The 26,533-nt window shown below is 38.8% G+C and overlaps 1 protein-coding gene across 1 annotated transcript in view; it reads right to left on the bottom strand.

The window, feature by feature from the left end:
- Positions 1-26,533, bottom strand: part of NCKAP5 (NCK associated protein 5) — a 334,186-nt gene that overhangs the window by 68,199 nt on the left and 239,454 nt on the right. The window contains exons 7-9 of the mRNA XM_066553937.1: positions 26,143-26,211; positions 19,196-19,234; positions 13,743-13,862 (exon numbers count right to left, since the gene is read on the bottom strand). Coding sequence (XP_066410034.1) covers positions 13,743-13,862; positions 19,196-19,234; positions 26,143-26,211 — 228 coding nt within the window. The remainder of the gene's footprint in view (positions 1-13,742; positions 13,863-19,195; positions 19,235-26,142; positions 26,212-26,533) is intronic.

Raw genomic sequence — 26,533 nt, forward strand, 5'->3', positions numbered from 1 at the left:
TTGTTTTTCCCTCCTACTAGGCACACTTTTCTGAAAAGCCTTTACAGAAGATGCAAGAGTTTAAATCCAACTCCAGAATTAACAGAGGTTTCTCAGTTTGGTGGCAAATCCTCTGGGTGAGTTTACTGAGACTAAGGCAACATCCAAGACAAAGTACAAGGATATGATACTAGAAACAGTTGTATGGAAGATTAGGGTGCTAAAACAACATCAGAAAATCCTGCTAACAAGGTAATTCCAGCACAGAAAGTAAAACAAAGTTTGATTTTTTTGCAGAGTTTCCAAGTTTGCAGCTCTCTATTACTATTGAGAGATCCAGAGATGGCAAAACTCAGTGAATTAGACCCAAAGTAACTCCAAAGGCTGGAAACTTATATTCTAGGGTATGAATTGGGAGGTATTAAGCAGGCATTTGATGTACAAACACCAATAGCATAATCTCTCTGTATTCTTCAGAGAGTTGACAACATTAATGTAAGGCTAAAATTACTCCTGTTCCAAATCCTTAGTTTTATTAATTTTTATAAACTGCTTTAAATAAAAGTTACATTGAAAGACACAAAGTAATCCCGTCTGATCCCATTTTTCATTTTATATGTGTACCAGTGTTTTCAAGCTCTGAGATTCCAAAGTGTTTTTCTCATTTCAACAGCACTATGGTAGGAGTCTGTAAATATTGCAGTAATATGAAAATGAGCTAATTTAATTTCTTAGGAAAATGCATGTATAAAGTTCCCTGTGGTTTGTAATTACTGTAAAGTCAACAGTTTATATCAATGACCCAGTAATCAGCTACTCAGAACGTGAATAATTAATGAAAAAATGTTTTCAACAAGCTTGCAAATGGAAGACTCCTTGGAGTATGGTGAAACAGCCGTGCTGTGAGAATAGTGATGTGCAGGAGAGGAGCCTTTTATTAAGTACATATTTGTATTTTGTCTCTTATTTTTCTAAATGTCTTCCCATTGATCTAGCACTACTCAGTATGTCAATTCCACTGTGCTAAATGAGGGCCAGCATCATGTGGGTGCTGTGAATTATGGCAACATCAAAGAGTGAAGGGCACATTCTGCACATCCTGACACCTGCTGTTGTTACACTGTCCACAAACAAAACCATTTTGTTTTTAACACTTCAGTGTTGCCAGAAAGAACAATTTTATACTGAATTTATACTTTATACTCAGAAACAACTTTATACTGAATTCCTGCAACAGTGGAGAACTGTACCATTAATCTTTTCTGGCATGTCCTACACATGCTATCTATGCTTCAGTAAAAAGGTGGGCTGGTTTTTTATTATTTCATTGTATTTAAGAAATGCTTTAATATAAAAACACAGGAGAAAAGTCCTAGTTCTGCAACAGTTATTGCATTATCAATCCTTATATGATTAAAAGATACTAATTTCACCATTTCATACAATGACAGGCAGTGATATTCCTGGCACAACATAACATTGGTCGTTGCCTTTGTAATTTCTACAGTTTAAAATCCATTTTCACATTCAGTTTCTGACTATGCCCCAAAATAATCTAAAGGAATTAGGCAGACCTCAGTGAGATCTTCTTATTGACATTTATGTTGATCAATGTTGGCTCCACCAGAATTGGAATCTACAGATCAATTCCCTTATTAGATTCGTTCTCAGTGCTGCCATGATCATTTTATCACAGAAGCTGCTGCCATCAGATGCTGCTTTATCACTCCATAATGGGATAAGCTGAAGCTTTCCTCTGGCATAAAGCTGGAAATGATAACTGTCTGAAGTCTTTTTCTTTCAAAGATTTTCAAAAATGTCCTAGTTAAATGCATAGGTCTGTTTTAAACACTATTTTCAACTGAATTTACCTGAGCAGCAATAATTTTTGTCCACAAGGAAGTTCCAGTTCTCAAGGTGTTAAACAAACCCCAATGCTAACACTGGAGACTGCCTTATTAATCACTTTCTTCTTGCTGAGCCTACGAGCCAGATGACAGAAGAAGAAAAGAGGCTCAGAATGAAGATATGACAGAAAAAAAGAAATGGTCTCAGGAACAGTAGGAGTTTTATATCGACACACAAACACACGTGCAAACACTCCAAAATAGCACACACAATACATACACAAGGTTTGTCACAAGTGTTTCATCTGGTTTTGAAAATATACAGGGACATGGTATTTTTAGTGAAAATGGTGTTACAGCTCCTGTTGAGAGAGGAGTTCATCACATTAATTTAAATCTCCGATAAAATAAATTAGCTTTTTTATTGCCAGGTTGAACTACAGGGCTATGATTGTTATGTATTGCTACAATCTAAGTCTTAATGGCATTTTAGCCCTGTGGTGGTCAAACAGAAACCATTTCAAACCTTCTAAAGGCTATTAAAACATGTGCAGATGTCTGGAAAATTAATACTATTATCTAACACTAACCTTTTGCCTGTAGGAGGAAAAGGAGAGAGAGAAGGCTCAGGAAGATGCTTTAGATCAATACCTGGCAAGCCAGGAGGGCAAGCTCTGTCTCACAGGGAAGTTCATTGGCTGTGAATGGGGGATTCAAGTGAGCAGATTCATCCTTATTTGGATTTCACTGAAATCATTCATTTACTCAAAAAAAAAGAAAAAACTTAAAAGAGATGGGCATTGTTTTTACAATCCTTCCTCACTGCTGTTTTCCAAGGTCCAGCAATCTAGGCACTGGAAAGGTTCATTCATTTAAATGACAAGAGCACAAATTTGTTAAGGTTAATGTTGAACAAGCCATATTTTCCTTGCCTCAGTATTATGCATTAAAAAGTTATTTCATTCCTCCACCCTCCTTTTTTTTTCTTTTTTTTTTTTTTTGGTGTGTGTAATACTGCTGAAATGTCATGTGGATTGAAAGGAGTTTAAAAGTAGGAGGAGAGTTACAAGAACTACTTTTATTGTTAGTTTAAGCCTTTTACATACATATTTTTTCTCCAACTCTAATGCATTGTTTTTGTCTCTGACAGAATAATTTCTAATAAGAAGAGACTTTTTTCTTGAATACCTGGATACAAGGTACTTGATTCTATTCCTTTTCCTCAAAGCACTTAGTTAAAAGTATGATTTAGAAAGAATAAGTGGGTAGATTCCCAGCTAGTAGGAATGATTGGCTTCACTTCTCCTATTGAAATGAAAAGAATTTCTGCCAGGACAGGAATTACCCCATAGGCTTCCCAAACTTCTACTGCTCTTCAGAAATAAAGTTTCTAGATGGTCATAAATGTGCATTTCCAGTGGGATTTTGTGACCATGTTCACAGGGGTCCAAGGATGAGGGAAGAGATGAGGATCTGACTCCATGTTTCAGAAGGCTTGATTTATTATTTTATGATATATATTATATTAAAACTATACTAAAAGAATAGAAGAAAGAATTTCATCAGAAGGCTGGCTAAGAATAGAAAAAGAAAGAATGATAACAAAGGTTTGTGGCTCAGACTATCTGTCCGAGCCAGCTCCCTGTGATTGGTGATTAATCAGAAACAACCACATGAGCCCAATCCCAGATGCACCTGTTGCATTCCACAGCAGCAGATAACCATTGGTTACATTTTGTTCCTGAGGCCTCTCAGCTTCTCAGGAAGAAAAATCTTAAAGAAAGGATTTTTCATAAAACATGTCTGTGACAGTATTTCATTCTTGGAAGTCCCAAATCTGACCACAGGACCTCCAGATGGCACTTCAAGTTCTTCAAGGTTTATCCTGATAACAGCAAAATCTCAGGGCTTGTGTAGGACCTAGCACAACTCTGGAGGCCTGATGATCTCAACAAGCAGCTCAAACCTTGGCTGTACCCTTCTGGAATTCCACCAACCCACTCTGGAGGGATGAGAAACCTTGGCATGACCTCACCACCAGGCTGGCCATGCAGGCCAAGTAAGGCTGAAGGCCAGGTGAGGAGGGAGAGCTGGTGCTGGTACCAGCAAGGACTGTGCATGGGTGGCCTGAGGACACAGCCCTGCACTGCCCATGCTCATCTGCACCTCCCTCCTGCTGCCCCAGCCAGCAGGAACACCAGGAGATGGAAAATGCCAGTCACAGCTCCTGGCAGGAAAGGTTCCATACCCTCCAAGCATTATTTGGGACCTCAACTGGCCGTGGCAGGGCTAGGGCTAGGCCTGGCATGGGATGGCATGGGAAAATCCCCTCTCCTGGCCCAGGTTGGGAGTTTTACCTCTGGCTCAGGTGGTTCAGAGCTGCAAACCCTCTCAGCAGCTGTCTCTGCCAGCCAGCTCCTGACTAGGAACATGTGCCCTTATGTATTGATTGTTTTCTCATTGTGGATAAAAGCAGGGCTTAAGGAGGTATTATAGAGGAATTTCTAAAGGGATCAGCCCCATTTTGGGAGTAGCTAGATTTTTAGAAGAGCTCAGCACAATCCCTGAGCTCTTGAAAGTCTGGTCCCATGTGAATGAAGGACCCGAAGACCTAAATGAAAGGTTAAATCCATTTGTTATTCCCCCAGGAACAAGTACCAGGTGACAGGGCAGAGTACACCCATATTTCTAATTATTGTCAAGATCTCCTAGGGATCATTTAGTCAAATAAATCTAAGTGAGCCTCTAAAACACAATGCCAATCTCTGATTCATGCTCACACTTGCAGCATCTATAATTCATATTAATTGTGCCTAGATCTGTGTCTGTTCCTGCATCTACTGTACAGGAAAAGTACACAAGGCTTATTCAGAGAAAAACAGTTAATAGTAAACAACAAAAACTTAAAAAAATGATTGAGCATTTCTGCTTTTAAAATATAACTGAATATAAAAATTTAGGACCAAAACACTACAAAATTAAGTAGCTCATTTCTGAAATTGTATACCAGAAAGATGAGCTGAAGAGTGGGAGTATATTTGAGATTTTTTTAAAGCACTGCTATTAATTCATGATGCCATTACTTTGGCAGTCTGTTTTCCACACTTCTAATGCAGTAAGATGGAGTTTAATTCATAATGTGGAAGATGCCCTTGTGATGCACACAGGACACAGACAAATCACTGCCCCTTCCTGCACCCAGACATTGCTCGGTGACTAATGGAACACAGCCTGCCCACATCTAGAGAATGAAAGGAGCAGGGATGCAGTCTAAAGATGCTAAAAATACAGAAAAACTCCAGGCTGTCAATATCACATTGTTAAAGATTTAATGACAAAGGTAATTTTCCTTTCAGCTCACCCTTATCAAGAGAGATTACAGATGGTAATTTAAGAGTTAAGGCACTAATGGACTCTTCAGTTTCACTGAGCACCTCGTGCTGATTTTATCTTGCAATACAGTATTTCACATTCTCAGCGAATCAACAGAGATTTAGTCAATAGTGCCACGGCCTTTGGATGAGAATTTGAATCTTACCAGTATCCAAACTATCATCAAAGAAGATAGGTCATTTGGGAAACAAAGGAGAGCATTAGTGAAATTCAATACTAAAATAAAGGGTTGGTTCCTTAGGTGTTTTATGATTCATTATGAGTAACATTTTATTCTAATTATCAACTCTTTCTTCTATGTGCAGTATCTGTAAGAGTATACAAAAAATATAAAGTATATCAAAGGAAAATTATTTTTTCCATAACAGATGGCAGCAGAAAATACCTATTGAGTAACCTTATGTGCTTCAACCCACTTAGCATAATGTCAGTTTGTTTCATTTGATGGAATGTGTAAGTTTACATTACTAGCAATTCACACTGGCCTGATATAATCTGAACAGTTGAAATGTTATGAAGCAGATCACTTATTGGCACACCTACTTCTCTGTAAAAAGAGCCATGTTTCTATATTGTTTCCCATCTTCAAAGTGCCACTGCACTTAAATAACAGTAACAAAACCACAGTAATAAAGTAAAATATAAATGAGGTTTTATATGGATTGAGTGTAATAACAGATGAAATTCATCCTTTATCTATTATTTGTTTCATAAATGCTTTTGCACAGTTATCCTTTCTTTAAATCTCAAAGTTTTAAGAAAATAAAAATGAACTACATACTTAGCTCCATTAGCACAATAAAACGAAAATCATAGATCTGTAATAATAAAGGTAGTAGTAGAAATTCTGTAGTGCTTTAGAATTTCAATAGATTCCCACTTTACCACAAGACAGAGCCCTTTAAATCTTTGAATTAATTTTTTACATTCTTTTGGTATTCCATTTGAGAGTTACAGAGTGTGAAATATGCACCATGATGAGAAAACAATTACCTGCACACCTGTTGTTTGAGCACACTGCCTTTAGGCAGGACTTGCAGAGGTTACTATTTTATTCCACTGTGAAATCCAAAAGGGGGGAGGCTCTAAAAGCTGACCTGATGATATGAACTTGCACTTTTATATGTAACATGTGGCTTGTAGGTACCACATCACAAACTGTGATAACATTGGAACAAATCCATGCTAATTTTTGCTATCAGAATGTCCATGATAATTTTTTTTTTCCATTTAGAAAGGAAATCTGAATGAGTGACTCTTGGCTTAAATACAACAAGCACATATTAAAATAAATACATTTCAAACTGCAAAACTAGAAACATATCAGACAACACATGGATGAGCTGGTCACACAAAATAGAAACATATGAGTAACTCAGAGTTTTCATTAAGTTCACAACGAGTCTCTAAGCAGCCTCTGTACTTACACTTGAACATTTATGCAGGGATTCACATAGAAAGTTGCTAATAAATCTTGTTAGTATATTCAACAAACAGAACTGGCAGAAAGAGCAGCCACAATGTAAGCATTACTGTGGGTTAAATATAACTGCATGGAATAAAAAAGCATGTCTTTTTAATGTTTATTAAGAGTGAAGCACAGGGCAGGTTTGGAAAGGAATACAGCAATATTCTTTCCTATCATGGAATTCCTTCCTTTTTAAAATTTATTCCCATATGCAATACCTGGAATAAAGGAAAAAACATGAAAAGTATTCTTGTACTTAATTACTCTGTCCACAAACTTGCTTAGGGTTTCAAATGCCATATTGGATTCCTGCCATCATGTGGCTCATCACTGATAATAAAAATCTATGCACAGAATAAAGAAAAATTGTTGGTTGACTCAGTGTCAGTTGCTTATTTTTCTTTGTCTAAAAATTGGCAGCAAAATCTCACTTTTGTTGTCCAGGCCTGTCACATCAGTACAGCCTCACCATTCTCCTGACGTGTGCTTACCCTGAAATACTCTCTTTGCTCTTGAATAATGCCTTTACATTTCTTCAAAACTTGAAAAATATTGCTCTCCTCAGTCAAAATCATTCATAAATACTTCACCAAGGATCACTTGTGGCTTTCCTGAAGATTATTTGCTCATTTGATTTGCTGGTTTTGCTATAGCTGTAGCAATTTATTTTTATCAGGATAATGGAAATGGCTCATTTTTAGACTCAGTAGCTGAAATTTATCTATTTAAAATTGTATCACAGAATGTCATGTTTGTGTTGACACTGGTTTTCTGTGGAACCTCTCCAGGCTGGTTAAAATACTTGGACAGAGGAATGCTGAGCAGCTGGGGGTAATTTTCTCTTAAATGCATTATCATTCTCATCAGATCTACATGCCCTGGGAGCTTAAGTTAATGCTTTGATTTTGTTTGAGAGCAAATTGGTAAGAATTGAATTGCTGAAGTAAGGGACAACAGTCTGACAAGAAGGTAAATCACCAAAACACAAATTACTGATGGAGCAGGCCTATCAGGTTGCTTGATCTAAGTTCCTCTTACTGAAATGCTGTTCCCCAGTGACCCTCCACTGTGCCTTGCTTTAGTCTGGTCTGTTGTGAGGGATCTTGCCCTACCTCTCCTCTCATTCCACCATCTCTAACAAACATTTTTGTGTTCCTTTTTCAGCCTGCTTATCTGGGAGCTCTTTCCAGGGCTGCCTGCATGTCAGATACACCACCAAATTCTTTCAGGCATTGTGCTGCTGCTGTGCATTCAAAACTAGAAATCATATGGTTTAGGGAGATTAGGTTGAGTTTCTCCATAAGGGGGATGTTTCCTTTCTTCCCCTCATCACTGACTTTTTGGTTACCCATTTATCTAACCAATTGGCTCTCCTAAATATTTTATCTCTGTAATATTTCTTCAGCATATATTTGGAGCTGCAAACAGGACAAGTAATAAATATGGTTTATAATGTATTATTACATGTTGATGATTTAAGCTGAGATGAAGTACAGACATTCAAAGTTTTACATTTCTGTCTTCTCAGATATTATTGGTGAGTGAGGACATGGAACAAATAGTAATTAGAAAACAGTTTACTGAGATAATGCAAGACTGGAAATAATGACATCACCATCCTCACATGAAGAATGTTCTTTAATTTGTTGTTGAAAGTCTCAAAAAAATTGAGTGTTCCATACTAGATCACTGTCCTGATTCCTGTTATGCAGAAACATTCTTACAATTTCTCCTGGCTGCAAGGCTGGAGGCTCATGAAGACCCTGGGGATGGATCTTCATGACTGTAACTGTGCACTTTGGTAGCCTTGACCTGCAGGAATCAATCCAGCAAGGCAATGGCCTGAAATCTTTTGAGAACCATAAATAGAGTAAAATCCACTCTTACACTTCTTAAAAGGGGTTCTGCTAGCAATGTAATTCTTGGATAAAGGTTAATGTACTAGTTTAAACTTAATATATCTCAAACATGCTTTACATTTATGTGATCACCTTCTTCTCTGTTGATACAGCCCTGGAGATTGTCTTAACTTGCCAGCAGTATTTAATTACTGCTGAAGAAATTAGCAGATCTGGAATTAAATTCTCCTTCAAGCCACCAGTCCTGATTTCTGAGTAAGGAAATATTCACTACAGATGCTGCCACAACTTATTTATGTTGATATGTTTACAGAGGAGAAAAGGACAGAGTTTGTTCTGGAGCTGGAACTTTCCTGAAGATTTGCAGAAAGGAGTGCCCTGACAATCTGATGGATACAGAGGAATAAATGTGAAATAAGCAAATAAGCAGGTCAGCTGCAGGACTTTCACAACTTGAAAACAACTTGCTGATTTGGTATCAAGTCTGCCTGCTCCCCTGAGAGCCTGCAGGCACCTGACTTCTGTGAGAAGGAAATCCTACTGCTCCCCAGCATATAACAACACTGAAATGTACCTTGGAATGCTGACAAACTGTTCCCTAACAGTATGTGACCATCTTTAGGTTTCATTTCAAACCCTCAAACACCTCTTCTCTGAAACACTTAAATATTACACAGATCTCTTTGCTGTAAAGCAATGCAACTTCACTTTTAACCTCCTGCATTCAGACCTCATCATGCCTCTGATGTGTGCACCAGAGGTCAGGCTCTGAGCCCAGACATTCCATCTCCTTTTGGCAGCTCTTAGGGCAATTAAGTGCCCTCTTCTTCTTCCCATATATAATAATGTCTTTGGTGCAATTTACCCCTTCCTGCTAAGTTGTGCAAGGTTCCATCACAGCCTGTACAGCCACACTCTGTCTTGTACATCAGGTTTTGAAAAGGGCTCATACCAATGCAGTCATCACAAAGTAATTATTATTTACCTTGACCACCTGAGAATTCAACAGTCTGTGCTGTAGCATTCTGGGCAAAATTTTAGGTGTGAAATTAAACAGTGTGGATGGTCCATGAGTAATAAATATAAGTAATTCAGCCAGAGAAACACAAGAAGAAAATAAATGCTTCAGGAGACCTCCCTGCCTGGTTCTGGGGTTGATAAAGTAGAATTTTTATGATGGAAATAAAATGTCAATGAAAATATAGTTTAAGATCAGGGATATTGTAAATCTTATGATTAGAAATATTATCTATACTTTCCCAACTATGAAAATTTTATTACTTATTTAATCAAATAAATCAACTCAATAAATTTTGCTGCTTGCCACTTTTTTATCCCTTTTCCCTGAAAAATCCTGCATGGTTTATAAAAAACCCTCGTGACAACAACTTTGTGGGTGAAAAGTGAAAGCAAGACTTCTCCCATGAGAACAATTCATCTAGCAAACAATTTGAATTTATGTAAACAGAGCTATATGATATTAAAATTTTTTTAAAAAGGGATATTTATAAGAAGGCAACCCCTGATCCCTTATTCCTTTCAGCATCCTCTTGTAAATCACTTCCACAGATTTCTCTCTTCACTTCTAATTGGTTTTCCTCTACTCAGTTTTAAATCTTTGACTATTATCCCCAGCTCTTTGTCCCATTTGCAGATGAAGAACAAGGTGGGTCACTAAAATGGAGCTCCTGGTTTTCTTTCCCAGCCCCTCTTGCTATGACAGGCAGAATTTAATATCTTTCTAGCAACCACACTGACAGAGGAAAATGAAGGCTGCTTTGGTAGAATCTGCTCTATTGTGCTAGGTTTTAACTATAACTATTGCTCTTTCTCAGATGGTGCTGACACAAAACACTTTTCCAAGGCTTCATCATTTTAAAAAAGCTGTTTCAGAGAATTATAAAATAATAATGAAAAAAAAAAGGTAATCAGCCTTCTTATTTATCTATTCTAGTACTGCCTCTGTAAATCACACACTTCAGCTACAAAGAATGCCCCCAGAAAGAGAGGGTAGCTCATAAACTGTCTACAGCATCAGAGGTGAAGAGAAAAAAGCCTGAATTATCTTTTTATCCTGCTAAAATTTTGCATCAGAGACTGCATTACTTATCTTTTCATGACGGGAATAAGACAGCATCTGTGTCCCTCCCTGCAGGCAGTAAGCACACCAAAATTCCTGGGAGCAGAGAACTTACATGGCAACACACACAATCCCAAACTCAACACACATTGCTTCAAATTAGGGGCTTCAACTTCCTAAGCACTTACATTTCATGTAAATGCATGAAAAAGTAACACTTTTAACACCTTTTCTACAGTGCAGGATTCCTGAGGCAGTCATGGAAACTGTACTACATGAATTTAATTTTTTTTTAATTGGTAGTAAAATGAGTGTTTCTTTTGAACTGTGTGAGAAGCATGAGCAAAACCAACATGGGCAATTGGTGCAGTGTGCAGGCCAAATTTAAAAGATTTGTACCAATCGATTCACTAGAAAAAAAATGTGAATTATCTGATATCTAAGACATATCAATCATGAATTATCTGCTTGCAATCATACACACAAAAACCTAGGGGCAATGGTGAAATCTACACTTACCTTTAAATCTTGTTTTAACAAAAGAAATCTATATTTCTCTTGAAATTTGAGAAGCCAAAATGTTTACAGTTTAAAAATAAGCTTACTGTGTAATACAAGAGTCTCCTCATGTCAAATATGGAATAATTTTATGCTAATATCCAATGAAATCACAGGAGTTGATATGCAGGAAAAGCAGCTAACATTACTTATTTTTAGCTTGTGCCCTCTACCACGGCATTCTTCAGAATTTGTAGTTTTACTGAGTGTGGCTAGTCCTAGGATGAGATCAGCATTAAATAAAATTGAACTGTATTGTATCAGGGAGTACAGGTAAGGTGAAAACACCCCATGCCCCCACCCCCAGTTAGCAGAATTTGCCCATTCCCTTGACTGGGGTCAGGATCTAACAGGAATGTCCTTATCACACATTTATAACTTTTCTGTGGAGTGACACATTTAAACCAATATTTACCTCCTGCTCTAAATCTGGGCTGTGTGCACTTCCAAGAAGACATAATGCAAACTTTTCTTTAATTTTATGCAGGCACACAACAGTATTTGCTCAGTTTCAGTCCTAAGAAAACAGCCTTCTTCAGATGTTGTCTCTCAGGCAGCAAGATCACAGACTACATGCCATTCATTCGAGTCTGGAGTATAATTAGAGGATAATTAAAATTCTGGAAACTCACATATTTCCTGTTTGGTTTGGATTTTTTTTTTTCCTTGGTAAAAAAGGACATATGAAGAGTTTCAGCAGAAGTTCTTCCTTTTCTAACATACAGTGCCACTTGTTCTCTGGTTTGTTTTCACCTAGTGAGTTAAAACCTTTTGATAGCAAGAGAACAGACATAGCAGCAAATTTTGCTCCAGGGAGATCTGGACTTTCTGAATGAGCTTAATTCCCTTTTGTCCTCAGCCAGTAATGACAAATCAAGCGAAAAGCGGGGGAAAAGAAAATCTATGTACATTTGTTCCTGCCAAACTCGGCAAGAACAACGATGTGAAATAATTTTAATCCCTCAGGGAAACATGTTAGATCATTTGGTTCTTTCTTTCACCTGGTGCAGGTTCATCTCTTTCAACTTTTTTTCAGAGCTGCTGCACAATCCAGTTTCAAGGATCTCAAGTCAAAGTGTTGATCCCACTCTTCAGATGTTATCCAACACTTCTGTAGCATTCCCAGAATAACCTGGTTTTATTGTTGCCACACAAGGAATTGGGAATAGGAACTGGATTTGCAATAATGAATGTGCAGCATGTGACTTCTGTGCAATCAAACCCCAAGCTGACATCAGCTGGACTCAGACCCTTTGGAAACAGGAAAAAGAAAGAAAAACCACCCCAAACTGGGAAGAAGGAGCAGCTGATGAGACTGTCAAAAGCAGAAGTGAGCAATGAAGATCCACGCTGTGGTGGATGTGTCAAAACTGTGAATGGATAAAGATAAATCAGACCTCTGTGCAGGGGTCTCTGAAGGATGAACTGGGAAAGGAAGCAGGGGACAAGGGACAGGAAACCAGGATAGAGGAGGTCCTGACCTAGCAACACTCAAATCAACACAAAATCAAGAGAGGAACAAGAGCCTGAAGAAAACTCAAGAACCCAGATCCGTGTGATGGTGACCTGGCACCACCCTGCCTGTGCTTTAGAGCCCCTCAGTAAGTACAGTACTTGCCCTTAGCATGCAGATCCCCTTGCCTTTAACATCAGCTGTGAGCAAACTGTGTTTCTGCACAAACCCAGCTTTGTACTGGGTTTCTGTGTTTCTGCACAAAACCCAGTCCACCCTGAGCAGAGTCAGCAGCCTCAGCTGTTGGACAACAGTGCAAGGGCCACATCTTCCTCTGAGTTACAGATGCACAGCAGTGAGGGTTTAATATACACATTTAATATCACTTATGTAGCTGACATGTCCTGCAGGTTGTAATTAGTCCTCATTTGCTGTTCTCCTAGCTCATGGTCAGATTTGTTGGAAATTCTGCAAAGCAATTCTTCTACAAAAGGATGAAAAAGAGATGGGTTCATTCACAATAACAGACATTGCCAAATGAAGAAGGATACTGGAACACCTCTTAGTATTCCAGAATGGGAAATGAGTGAGACATGGGTCAATTGGTTTCTCAGCTACATCCTCCCATAAAACATTGGCAAAAAAAAATCACTCTAAGCCTGTGAAGATGTACTTAAACCCTTGCAAGTTAGCTGAAACCAGGACAGTATCACATATGGCAAAAGTTAAATAAATGGGCTGTCTTCTCACAGGAAATTACACTGTTCACCATCAAGCAGGATGTTAAGGAATAGGAGCTTCTCCCCTGCAGAGGGATAATGAACCCATATCATTCCATTTATCATAGAGAAGAATCATCTAAAAAAGTAAGTTACTCTGCAGGTGTGCTCCTCTCTCCAGATTTCCATGCAATATCAGAGCTCACTGGCACACATTTTCAGTTTCAATGGGATCAGAGTACAGATAACAGTTATTCTTCTAATATATTAAATCTATCAACTGTCATTTCCCACTTACTGACATAGCCTTGAAAAGAAGAGAAATATTGTATACTTTTAAGAAATATAAAGCTCCTAGCTTGCTTCCTACAAAGGCCATTTCCTACCTGAAGGAGGAGGTCTGAAGCTGGTTTGACTTTCTGCTGGAAAAGAACACTTAAAGTTCGATTCTGTTGTTCCAGATCAAAAACTCTCATTTTCAGCTTTATACATTCCTCCCTCAGACCCTGCAGCACAAGGGAAAACAATAAGATTAGAAAGCAGGTAACAGAAGCACATAAAACCTCTAATGATAGAGTTTTTATAAACATACAACACACAACTTTTAAACAAATAAACACACAACTTTTAAAGTAGTATAAATCAGAAAACGTGCTACTTCATTTTCTCTGGTCCTTTGATCATCCATTATAACATTAAAGAAAATCTTGTCATGAAGAACAGTAGCTACCTGGCACCCCCTTTCAGAGTTTTCTGTTAGCATAAAAATGACTTTGCTAGCAATGTGCTCCATCTTGCAGCTGACACAAAGCATAAAGCAGCAATTAATAGATGGATGCTGTCATAAGCATGAGCTGAGTGAAATGCATAAGCTACACCAAACCAGGCAGAAGTTCAAAGTGCCTTCAAGGTGCTCCTCTGAAGTCTGATCCCTTCCTTGCTTTTCCTGGAACAACCAAGTCAGCTTTGCTGTGCCTGATGTGGATGGGCTGTGTCTTCCCAGACACCCCAGGGTGTGCCCAGCTGGGCAAGAAGGCAGTGGCGTCCTGGCTGGATGAAAATACTGTGGCCAGCAGGACCAGGGCAGGGATTTCCCTCGGTGCTGGGCATTGGTGAGGCCACACCTCAAGTGCTGAGTTCAGTTCTGGGCCCCTCACTAAAGAAAGACACTGAGGGGCTGCAGTGAGTGCAGAGAAGGGCAGTGGAGCTGGGGATGGGTCTGGAGCACAAACCTGATGAGGAGCAGCTGAGGGAGCTGGGGGTGTTTAGCCTGGAAAAAAAAGAGGCTCTTTTCACTCTCTACAACTCCCTCAAAGGATGTTCTAGCCAGATGGGCACCGGCCTCTTCCAAGGAGCAACTGATAGGACAAGAGGAAAGGGCCTCTGGAATGGCCTCCAGGAGAGCTTTAGGTTGTACATTAGGAAAAATTTCTTATGGAAAGGGTTGTCAAGCATTGGAACAGGTGGTGGAGTCATCACCACTGCAGGGATTTAAGATTTAAAAGCTGAGTAGATGTGGCACATGGGGACAGGGTTTGGTGGGCTTGGCAGCACTGGATTAATGGTTGGACTTGATGATCTTGAGGGTCCTTTCCAATACAATGGAATATATTCTATGATTCTATGAAAAAGATTTAAAATTGGCCATTAGAAGCAGAAGTGGAGTGTAAAACCAGTCAAGCCAATAATGTCCTTCAGATACAGCTAATGTCTATCTGTCTGTCTATCTATCTATCTATCTATCTATCTATCTATCTATCTATCTATCTATCTATCTATCTATCTATCTATCTATCCCTGTATCTATCTCTGTATCTCTGTATCTCTGTATCTCTGTATCTATCTATCTATCTATCTATCTATCTATCTATCTTCAGTGTAAAACCTGCTTTTCCTGGTCACCTGAAGGAACTCAGGATTCTGTTAGAGAGAGGATTTTGGAGACTGTGCAGAATCTGACACCGAGCTTTTCAGCAATATTTTGTGCAGCTGCCCTTTTTGAGGTAAGAGAGCTTCACAATGCAGGAAAGGTAGTCTCCTAATAAAGGTTACATGTAAAAATAATAAGCTGCAGCCATATCTCGGTTGGTTTGTTTGGTTTTTTAATTTACATCTCCAAAATACTTACCATTATTTAAATTTAGGCCATTTGCTGCCCTGTGGTACTGCCTAGCTCATATTACTTCCCATCATATGAAGGTGGAGAAACAGGCCTCAGCACCCCCATATGCTGTCCTGTCAATACCATTAACAACATGATGACCTGGCTTGATGAGAAAACAAGTCAGAGGGGAAAACTGTATTCAGATGTAGCTTAAATTCTTGCCTACAGTTACTCTAGTCTCTACTCTAACCAGCACTGAGGTTATAAGAGGTGAACACACAATAAAATATGTTCATCTTGAGACTCCCAGGAAACTGTAAACATCTTTTTATGCATATGTATCAGATTTTATGAATACTGGATGAATGCAGTTGTTCTCTCCTGATGGTTTTATAACATTTGTTTTAGGTGCCTGTCAAGTGGCTGTTCAGTTGAAATTGCAAGAGCCTTCCAACACAACTCTCAAAAAATCTCGAGGCTGATGATTTCTAAAGCCCTGAAGCTTTGCTTCCTGTCAGTGAGACCTCTTATCCCTGGTCTTGCACAAGAATCTCTATTAGTAATAGAGACTGCAAGCATCAAGACCCATCATTATCTGTCTTTCACAAATCAGAGAATTTAAAGCTGAGCCTTGGCTGTTATAACAGTGCTTAACATTTCAAGACTACTAAGGGCACTGGAAAGGAAAAATGATTCACAGAAACTAACAGTGTAGAAAAAAATTAAATCTTAGCAAGGCCTCTGCCCAAAACCTTCCTATCTTACAGCATTAAAACCATAAGATTTATGCTTCAAACTTCAGAATTTCTGTAAAAAAGTGAAATATAAGATAGTAGATTACCCACCCAGATGCTATAAACCCTGCCAATGGTAATGCCACACATAGCCCAGAGGAGAAATGAGGCACATAAAAGTAGCAATATTCTGGTAAAATAAAGTCTGAGTTTAGAAACTTGCAGTCCTAAAATTACCAATTAATACAACTATCATATGTCTGAAGCATATAATTCCTCTCCTGTGGGCAAAACAACTAGCTATTAAGGTAGCAATCTCCCAAATATTTAAAGTACTCTTAGGGTTCCAGTACAGTGATATCTGAGCATCTCTGTGGTCTTGCTTTATCTCTTCAGTGTGAACCAGACTCACTCTTCTCCAAAATGGGATCCAATGGCCTCAGCAGAGGTTCCAGAAAAACACTGCTCTCCCTCTGAACATGCTTCTTTCTGCTTTAATTACCACTTAATTCAATTATTTTTTATTTAATTGATGAAAATGGAGATATGACTTTCAAATAGAACCCAGAGTAAAAAGAGTAATCTCCTGAATACACTCCTATGGAGGAGATTACAATGCAAGAAGTAGATAAACAGGGCACAAAATTATTCAATTGAATGGTTTAGCTCAAATTTCAAGCTGCTGGAAAAAAAAATTAAAAATCCAGTTATCAGCAGTCCAATCAGCTCATGTTATATGACAAGTCTTTGAGTGGAAGGAGAAAGAATGGATGTTTTCAGTATTATCACATACAGGTTTGCCTCAGTTAATTTTGTTGGATATCTGACTTCTTAAATTTCCTAGAGGCAAAATTTTCTATTAGGAAGTGGTAGAAATCCATAGAATTTTGCTACATAAAATTGTGAAATTATGCTGCATGGCTAACTCAGCACAAATTCAATTTAACATCGTTTCTCCAGTCACATCAAAAAAAAGTCTCTCATGTTAGAGAAATTCTATATGTATTGTAACAAATTACATACTTGAAAAGGGAACGTTTAAGACTGTAATTCTGTTTCAAGGATTCAGTGACATTGACAAATCACTCAAGCTTTGCTCACTCAATTTGTGTCACCAGAATCTCTCAGTGGGATCACAGTCTTTGCACATCCCAGCAAGCACACAGCGCTTTACTCCTTCCATTACAGCGTGTACTTCATTTAAGTGAAAATTAGTCCTTGAGGGATGATTTCAAATTCACAGCCAAGCCCACGCAGTGTGTGCTACTGTACAAAGCCACTCTTCTCCCTTTTGTGAAAGCTCTCAGCTTTTCTCCATGTCTTGCTCTGCTCCTGACGGGTGTTATCTCTCAGTGGCATGAGTGACTCTGCCTTACTGCTCAGCTACATGATGGTAGATTTATCTGTTTACCAGCCACTATTTGGGTTCTGATATCTACCCTTTTGGGACTGGTGTGAGGAGTGCAATTTCCTCTTTATTGTACACTATTGTGTTCCTGTCTCTTCTTATAAAAGGACTTGTATGAACGGTGTCAGGAGCACTATACATTTAATATTCATTAGCATTTAGAAAAGTACCCTCTTTCCTCTTTCTATGGATATTAAATTAGCTGTTATTACTCAGTAATAGGTAAGCAGCTGTTAAATCCCATCAACCCTAAGTAAATCACTTTATTAAATGTATTTGGATCTGTTTTTATTGTATCCTTAGGTACTCCTTGGTTCCTATGGGTTTAGAAGGATTAATTACTGAGGAAGTATGCAGTCATCAAAATGTCTGACACCTTTGCAAAGGAAATCAGCCAGCTCCTCTCTCCATTTGGGAAACCATCAGAATATTCCCAAATTAGAGATTAATATATTGAGATTAACCCTCTGGTGAGTATTTCACCACATATGGTTTTATAACACAAAATGTGTATGAGGTTTTTGTGTATATTAACATGAAAAAATACCTCCATTTCCATTTAAACTGTACTGAAACACATATTTGGGATTTTTTTAGAAAATACCTCAAGTTATATTTCTAGCAGGTGTCACAGAAACAGCTCTGCAGTCCTCTGATGATGCACAGACCCTACTCCTACGTGTAAACAGAGAAACACAGCACAGACAGCAGCAGGGCAAACTTCCCTGGATGTTGTGGCTTGTACAAATCACCTCTGAGCTGCAACTTCCAACTGGTGGAAGGCAGTATTCCTCTTCCAGAGTAAAAACATTTGTTGTCCATCTAAAAATTGTGGGATGAGCAATGATACATTCAACCCAGCCTGTCCCCTCTGCTCCCACTCTTCCCTTGGCAGGGAATTCTGAATGATGCCCTGCTGGGCAGAATGATGTCCATGAAGGGAGGCTTTGGAACTGGTGCTCAAAAACTATTTGCATATAGAACACTGTTGTGCATGTGGAAAGAGTTTTCTTGATTATTTTTACTTTGTGTTTCGTGCTGCATTTTAAGAACATTATTACTTGTCCTGTCATTAGGTGTAGACAAGACAGTTTATATTCTCCTTTGCACTATCTGCTTTAAAAGACTGCATTTATGTCTCTTTCCGAATCATCTTTTTACAACTAAATGATCCAGAGCATTTTAATAATGCCACATCCATCAAGTGGTCTAGACCTCACAAAGAATCATTCCATGAATATTGAAATGCTCACAATGCTTATTGTTATAGAACTTTATATTTTGTCTTTCCCTCTTTCTCTCTCTGACAGAATGAAATAACGAAATCATGTTTAACTCAAAGACCACTTCAGAAAATTGGAATTTCAGACATGACTTCATGCAGTACAGATCTCTGTAGAAGCCACAGTGAATCTTTTCATTGTGCCAGGTTTGCAATTATCCTACAAGTATTTTTCCTGTGCAGTACTTACCCTGCTTACTGAATGTGTGAACGTAGTTTAAAAATGTATACTATTTAAGAATATCTCTCAAATAAACAATGAATATCTGCAAGCTTTAAGTTACACTGAAAATACCCAAATCACAACTTACCTTTTGAGTAAGTAGAGCCTGAACAACCTGATTAGCCACCTGAAAGAAAAAAAGGAAATGAATTTACATATGTTATGAATTTACATATGTGTGTGCATGCATAACAATACCTTCTTTTGTGGCCTGTCCTGGTTTCAGCTAGGGCAGGGTTAATTTCCTCTCAGTAGCTGTTACAGTGCTGTGCTTTGGATTCAGAATGAGAATGGTGTTGATAACACACTGATGTTTTGGTTTTTTGCTAGGTTGTGCTCATCCTAAGTCAATGACCATTTTTTATCTTGTCTCATGCTCTGCCAGTGAGGATGTTCACAAAAGAAACTGGGAGGGAGCATTGCTGGGACAGGTGACCCAAACTGGCCAAAGGGAAATTCCTCACCACAGAACGTCCTGTGGTATAATCTGGGGGAGTTGCCAGGAAGGAAACTGTTCCTGTCTCAACATACAAGTTTTATGCTGACTCTTTTCCCCATTCTATTGGACCTGAGCAAGCAGCTGTGTGGTCCTTCATCTGGGCTTAAAACCATCACAATCCTTTTTTGGCACACAATGTGAGGCCCAAAGGGTTAAGGACAGATCAGACCAGAGTGAGTTAAAATATTGTTATAAACATTTACTGTAAGGGTTTCACAGTTGTCAGAGGCTTTATACTCCCATCTACAACCACCATCATCTACAACCACCTCCCATCTACAACCACCACCATTTCTAGCATTTTCATTATTTCAATCGGATAATACCAGTAAGAATGCATGAAATTCACATCAACTACTTCTGTGCTAGTCCTCATTATAAGCAAATGTGCACTGTATCATTTGCAGTGTGATATGAGGGGGATTTGGTTAAATTCTGTCATCTCTTCTTTGCAGTAGATGAAACTCTCACAGTTCTAGATGTGGCTGGTGTGCATCAGCATGGATTGACTGCATTCACTGGAGCAGATTTTTACCAGCCAAGGATGGAGGCCTGAATGTTTTCATGAAGTTTAATTGTTTCTTGATTAAATATTGACAAAATGGTACATCTACCATGACAAGCAGGAACCATAAAGTGGCACAGAAAATTAAAGTATCTACTGTCATTGAAATGTGGTTGGAAGGCATTCACCCCACATAGCACAATTGACTTGAATGAGATTACACACCATTGATTAGCAGAACTATATATTCAACTGGGAATTTATGAAGTTATTTATTTTATACATCCTTACTAATTTATATTTACCAGCAAGGATAGGGGGAGTAAGGAGGAAGAAGGAGGGAGAGAAAGAAAGACTGAGGTAAGATTTTCTGTTGGTGCTGTCTAACTTGAAGGTTCAACTCCATATATGTGATAGTGGAGCCCTGGAAAATGTTAAAGATAGACTTTGAAGATGTTAGGCTTTGTGTTTTCTCAGCTCACTGCACCTGCGTAAGCAGTATGATAAATGATATAATTGTTAGATGTGATGATTGTTTAGTAATTAAATATAATTATTATATAATCATAAGAAGAATAATGAGAAACTATGTTGGAACTTTAAGGGGGCTATGCTTAGCTGAAATCTATGTATACAATAGAACAATATAGGTTTAATAATTAACATGAAAGTTATATAACGATAGAATATAAGAACACAATCATCTCGAATGTATGGTCAGAGTCAGATTTGAGTTGAATACTCCTGACACCCAGAGCTCTTAATAAAAGCACCTGCATATAATCGCTTATGTGATTGTGTGTTTCTGAATGCTAACATATGCACATGTTATCACCCAATGTGCTGACTTATCATTTTGCTCCTGCATTTAGGCAGAGCAAGTAGAGATGCCTCTCATAGAAAGAAGAGATTTTTGATTTAGTTTTGGCTTACAGAAATTAAAGTAAAAATTTATGCAGGTATCACTAAATAATCTGCATTGATTCTTGTTACTCTTGGCAAATTAAATAAAAACCCGCACCAACACTGATGCAAACTCAGTGGGGAGTAAAGAGCTGCAGCAGCTAATTCACTTCTGTAAATAATTTACTTTTGCTAGATACAAAAGCTACACTTGGTTTCTACTCATAAAACTGCCTAGCATCAAATTTTTTTCCCAAACTGGTCCCTAACTTCAGGCAGCCTGTGGAACCACGCTCCAAAAGAACAGCTCTCTACATGATTTAACAGAAGACACAGACTAATATTAGAACAGTAATAACCAACAGAAGTAAACATGCTAGGGTTTGAAAGCCCGTGTGCCTTGCCCTGCAGGCTCTCAGGCTCTCCACTAACACTGCTCCTTCTGGCGGGTACTTTAAGGGCTGTTTGCTCTACCTGAAAATTGAACAAACCATAGAGAATACATTATTCCTTTACTTTCTGACACAGAGTTACTTTACCAAGGAAGAACTAAAAGGTTCTTTGAAGTGTGCACTAGTCACTCACAACAGCATAGCCTACAAAATGACTCCTACAGCATTACATATTGTACAGAGGAGTGTAAATGGCATAATATTCCAAATGGGAAAAAAACTGAACCTGCTGATGCATTTATGACAAACTTTCCAGCTTTTGAGTGAAGATAGGTATCTAAATGGAAGTACCTGCCAGTGATCCGTAGCTCCCATGGAACTCAATAAGAAAGATATGTAACCAGGTTCTTTAGAAAAATATGGCTATTTTTTTTTCTATTATCTAGCAACTTGGCAAACTGTGTTGTTGTTACCATTCAAGATTTTCAGGTCTGTATTTTTGGTATTCAGCAGGAACAGAGGTGGGAAGCCTTCAGTGAAATGTTCTGCAGTTACTAAAATTAATTTAGCACTCAATAAGTGGAATCATAGCCAAATGTTTGCATTTCAAATGAGGTTGCCATTCTACTCCTACAGCATATGGAAATAAGCTGCTAAACTCACCAGTCTACTTCATTTTAACTTACAGGTATCAGGAGACACCATGGATGTGAAGAACACCATGAACCAGTTCCACAAAACTGATAGTCACTACTACCAAAAACTGTGGCAACTGAGATCATTGAAGACAGAGGAATTGACTTCTGAGATGCAGAAAATGTGAAAATGTGAAGTTCTCACTCGAATGAGACATAACTGTGGCTCAATCCCAGTAAAAATCAGGCTGTAAAAGTACTTGACCTGTGATAACTGCAGTTAATCAAGGTGAAACAAGGAGTAGAACAGAGCTGGCTGGTTTCCTTGGTCTGCTGTTCTGCAGAAGGTGACACTCCTTCCTTTCACACCACCTGCCTCTCCTCTGAACTTAATAGGCAGGATCTTTAGGTGATGATTCCTTTTTGGGATTGCAATAAAAGAGATAAAAGATCCGGCTTCACTTTTTCCTTAGGCAATTATGTTTACAAATATATGTCATAAAGTGGTCTTAATAGAAAAGGTATAAAAAGAATGAATCAAAGAAAAGAGACCCTAATGCAACATCTGTTATGCCTTTTACAAGTACTGAGATTTTACACAGCTGCCTTTAATGTATAATCCCATATGCACAAAGACATTCCAAGTGTACTAAAATAAAAGATTTATCTTTTATTCAAATCTTAAAAACAGAATGCATTTTTTTAAAAATAACTCTGCATTTTTGATTAGTTAATTCTTAAAACATCAGCAAAAAATATCCACTACCCCAAGTTGCATAATTTCCTGCACGTGAATATGGTGAAGCTTTGACAGAAATCTCAGTTGGCACAGTGATGTGAATAACCATGACACTGCCACCTACCAGTAAACTGACAGCTGAATTCCACGATAGGAAACTGAGATTAAGCATGTTAACCTCAAAGCCCAAAGGTACAGGAAGACAATCCTGGGTTTTGCATTAAATTTTTCAGCAACAGAAAGATACATTTATGGAGTATGTCTGAATTTAAATAAGCTCTTTTCTTATTTATCAAGTACTGGAACATTTCAATGACACCTTTTTCCAAAAACTGGTCCAAGGTTTTTACATTTACACTTCAGAGATGAACAATTATTTTAAAATCAGTGAATAATTGTTAAAATTCATAAAGGACTCTGCTCAGCTTGACCCATATGCTTTTCAGATTTAATCTCTCTGAACATTTGAGTTTCATTGAATTTTACCATGAAAATGATTACAGAGCATGCATTTTTATGTCACAGTTGCAGGCATTTATACAATATTAAATGTAGGGCATTATATGAATGAAAAATATGTAAAATAACCGATTAAAAAAAAAAAAGAGACAATAATGGCAAGCATAGCTTTAAAAACTCAGCTCTGGTATATCAGACAGACAGGAAAATCACAGTGGCTATTTTTACTTCCTTCATATTCAGCTTAATGGCCAGCAACACCTGAGCAGAGAGCACACTGTGCATTGCAGGCGTCACTGGCTGTGACCCTGAGGGAGCAGGCAGGTCCCACTGCCAGGGTGGCCAGGCTCAATGGGGCTGGAGTGCCCTGAGCAGAGTCTGCCTGTGCCCAGGGCAGAGGAGCTGCCCTCTGAGGCTCTGAGTGATGAGGGAGACATGGCAGCGTTCTCCCAGTCGTTACCAAATGACGTTCCTTCAGTTCCCCAGGGGCTGGCAAGCCTCCCAGACATGTAACAGCCAGGATGGCCAGGTGGTGGCTTGGGAGGGAAGCACTCCTTGTGCATCAGCCCAGGAGAAGTTCATTGCACTCACAGCTAATTTGGCTACAGAGGCAGAATTTAAAAAATTAAAGCCATGGTTGTAGTAGTTGCTCAGATGTTTCAGTGGCAGCCCCAGGTGTCTCAGGCTGGGGTGTGATCACAGCCCTGTGCTCCCAGAACAGCTCTGCTCCTCACTCCAAACCTGCCAGGTGCCCCTGAGGCAAAGGGGGGCTGCAGCACACACAGACACAGGCTGCTCCTGAAATACATCTGCTCCTAAAAACATGAACAGGTTCTGAGAGCCACACTAGGGAAGGGCTGAAGAAATTCTCACCTTCAGGAAGAGGGGCTGGTGTAAGATGAGGTATGAACAGAGCAATCATCAGACCTAAAGCCCTTAAGAAATTTTAAAATTGAAATATTTTCAAATATTTTTAATTTTTTAAAACAATCTTTATGGAAAATATTTTATTTGCTTAAGATCTCCAATAACAATCCTGTCTGGAAAGGAATTTTTGTTGTTAACTAATTAAATTTCTGTCTCATCTCCTATTCCCTTTATTGTTACTCTAAAGAAAGAGGGTGAGGATGTGTGATTTCTTGTGCAGCTCCAGCAAAGGAATGTGCTCAGGTGAACACTGACCCGGGACTCCTGCAAAATTTGCAACTATTAAATGAGGTTTTCTTGTCTCAGTCATGGGCAACAACTTTTTCACCCCAGTGACCAGAGGACATTAGGCCCAAGCTTGTGTCAGCTGAAACAATGCTGGTTACAGTGCCTCTGCCAAAGCATTGTGGAACACACAAAAAAAGAATAAGATGAACAAAAAAAGAAACAAACAACAAAACAGAGAAGCCCCAACCCACAGGTGATGAGAAGCACTTTCTCCTGGAAAAGTTGACACAGTGAGAGAAGATGAACACAGCTGTGACAATACAGAAGAATTGGAAACAGCCAACATGATGTTGAAGATAATAAAGTTGAGAGCATAGCTTGATTTAATTATATGATCTTCAAACTGAAATAGTGTGTGAAAAACAATCCTGGGTCGGAAATCCACCATCCTACTTCAAACAGGATAAAAGCATGTTTTCTATCCTTATAATCTGCATGGAGTGTTTTGCTGAAATGGACAGTTAGAGTGCTTCACTCGTCTCCAAAACTAATTATGTAAGCAGATTTTGTCCTAGACAATCAGAAAATAATTTTAAGTCAGGCTCCGTAATTTAAAATGAAGTTAGCAATTATATGGTAATTTCATCCTTATCACCAAGATGTCCATGCATGGTTTGAGTGTGCACTGAGGGTAACTCAGGCCACTGCAGACAAAGGCTCTGCTGGACCCCAGAGCCCCAGAAAGGGCAGAGCACACCCAGAGGGAAGGTGTGTCTGCAAATTTCCTGACAAAAAATCTGCCACAGTGGCAAAAGGGAGGATTTGCTGATGAAAATCTGCACTAAACTGTAGGTTTCTTGTACCAGAGTTGTATTGTTCAGGCTTCTAGCACTTCAGCAAATGCCAATTAAAAATTAAAAAAGCTGCAGTGAAGACTGGAGCTGTCATCTTCCCTGGGTGGTTTGCTTGCTCACGCACTCTTTTCTCCAAGGTACAGCTGGAGTTCTTGTTTTGTTTGCATGGCAGTTAATTACTTATGCCATGACACATCCTTATTATGGAATGGGTAAATGATTTCTACAAGCAGCTCTTGGAGCCACTGAGAGCTTTCAAACTGCTTTAAACTCTGAGCCATGCTGGAGAGCCTTACTGGGAGGAGCAAGTGAGCATCAGTACTTGTGTGAAGGAAGCTCCATGCAACAGGAGACAGTGGGCACTGCTGGAATGCAGCCCCTGCTGCAGTGCTCAGACAGTAAGGGAGGGGTGAATTATATTCCAGCTGTAACTGGAAGCTCTGATCAAGCCAGCAGCTAGAAAAATAAACAGCATTAAAAGCTGTGTGTGCAGCCCTAAGGGGGAGCTGAGAGACTCAGCTGTGGGGTGATGGAATGTGTCACATGGGAAGGCTGAGGGGCTCCTGATCCACACGTGTTCCACCTGACAGAAAAGGAGTGCTCAGCACCTAACAGGCAAATCATAATCTCCTCCTCTTTAGGAAAGCAAGCCAGTTCCATGTATTGGTCACAGGGATATCAACTTTTCAGTGAAAAGCTGTGGTCAAAACAGGATTTACAGCAGAGGTCGTGGAGAACAACACCTTTGACTGCCAGACACATGTTCTTGGAATTAATTAGAATGAGGTAATACAAAATTTGCAGAACAATGTCAACCTTCTAAGAGAGGCAGAGATTAATTTGTATTAACTTAATTATAGTAGCAGGTAAGAACAACCTTTTCATCCACCTTACCTCATCGAGACATCTTTCATACTGTTCTCTCTGATTTTCATTTTCCAGAGCCAGTGCTGAATTCTCTGCCTACAGTAAAAGGGAATAAATAAGTAAATATGTAAAATTAGCAAAGGATATCTTTCACCACATGACAATTCATAAAAATCCTCGGGGGGGTTACCTACCATGCTTCTTCAAGATCCAGAATAAAATGCACTGTGCAATTTATTTTGCTGCAGGTTGGTGCTTTGAGTAAAACCAGAAGTGACATTCATTTATGAGATTATTCACACCCTGCATTACGGTTTAGAACAATATCATAGCAGATATTCCATGTATGTCCACCATCTGACCTTGTCAGGTGCAATAGAGTTGGTAATGAAACACTATAAAAGATATTGACATATCT

The sequence above is a fragment of the Molothrus aeneus genome, chromosome 7, assembly GCF_037042795.1.
Source record: "Molothrus aeneus isolate 106 chromosome 7, BPBGC_Maene_1.0, whole genome shotgun sequence".
NCBI classification, from domain to species: domain Eukaryota; kingdom Metazoa; phylum Chordata; class Aves; order Passeriformes; family Icteridae; genus Molothrus; species Molothrus aeneus.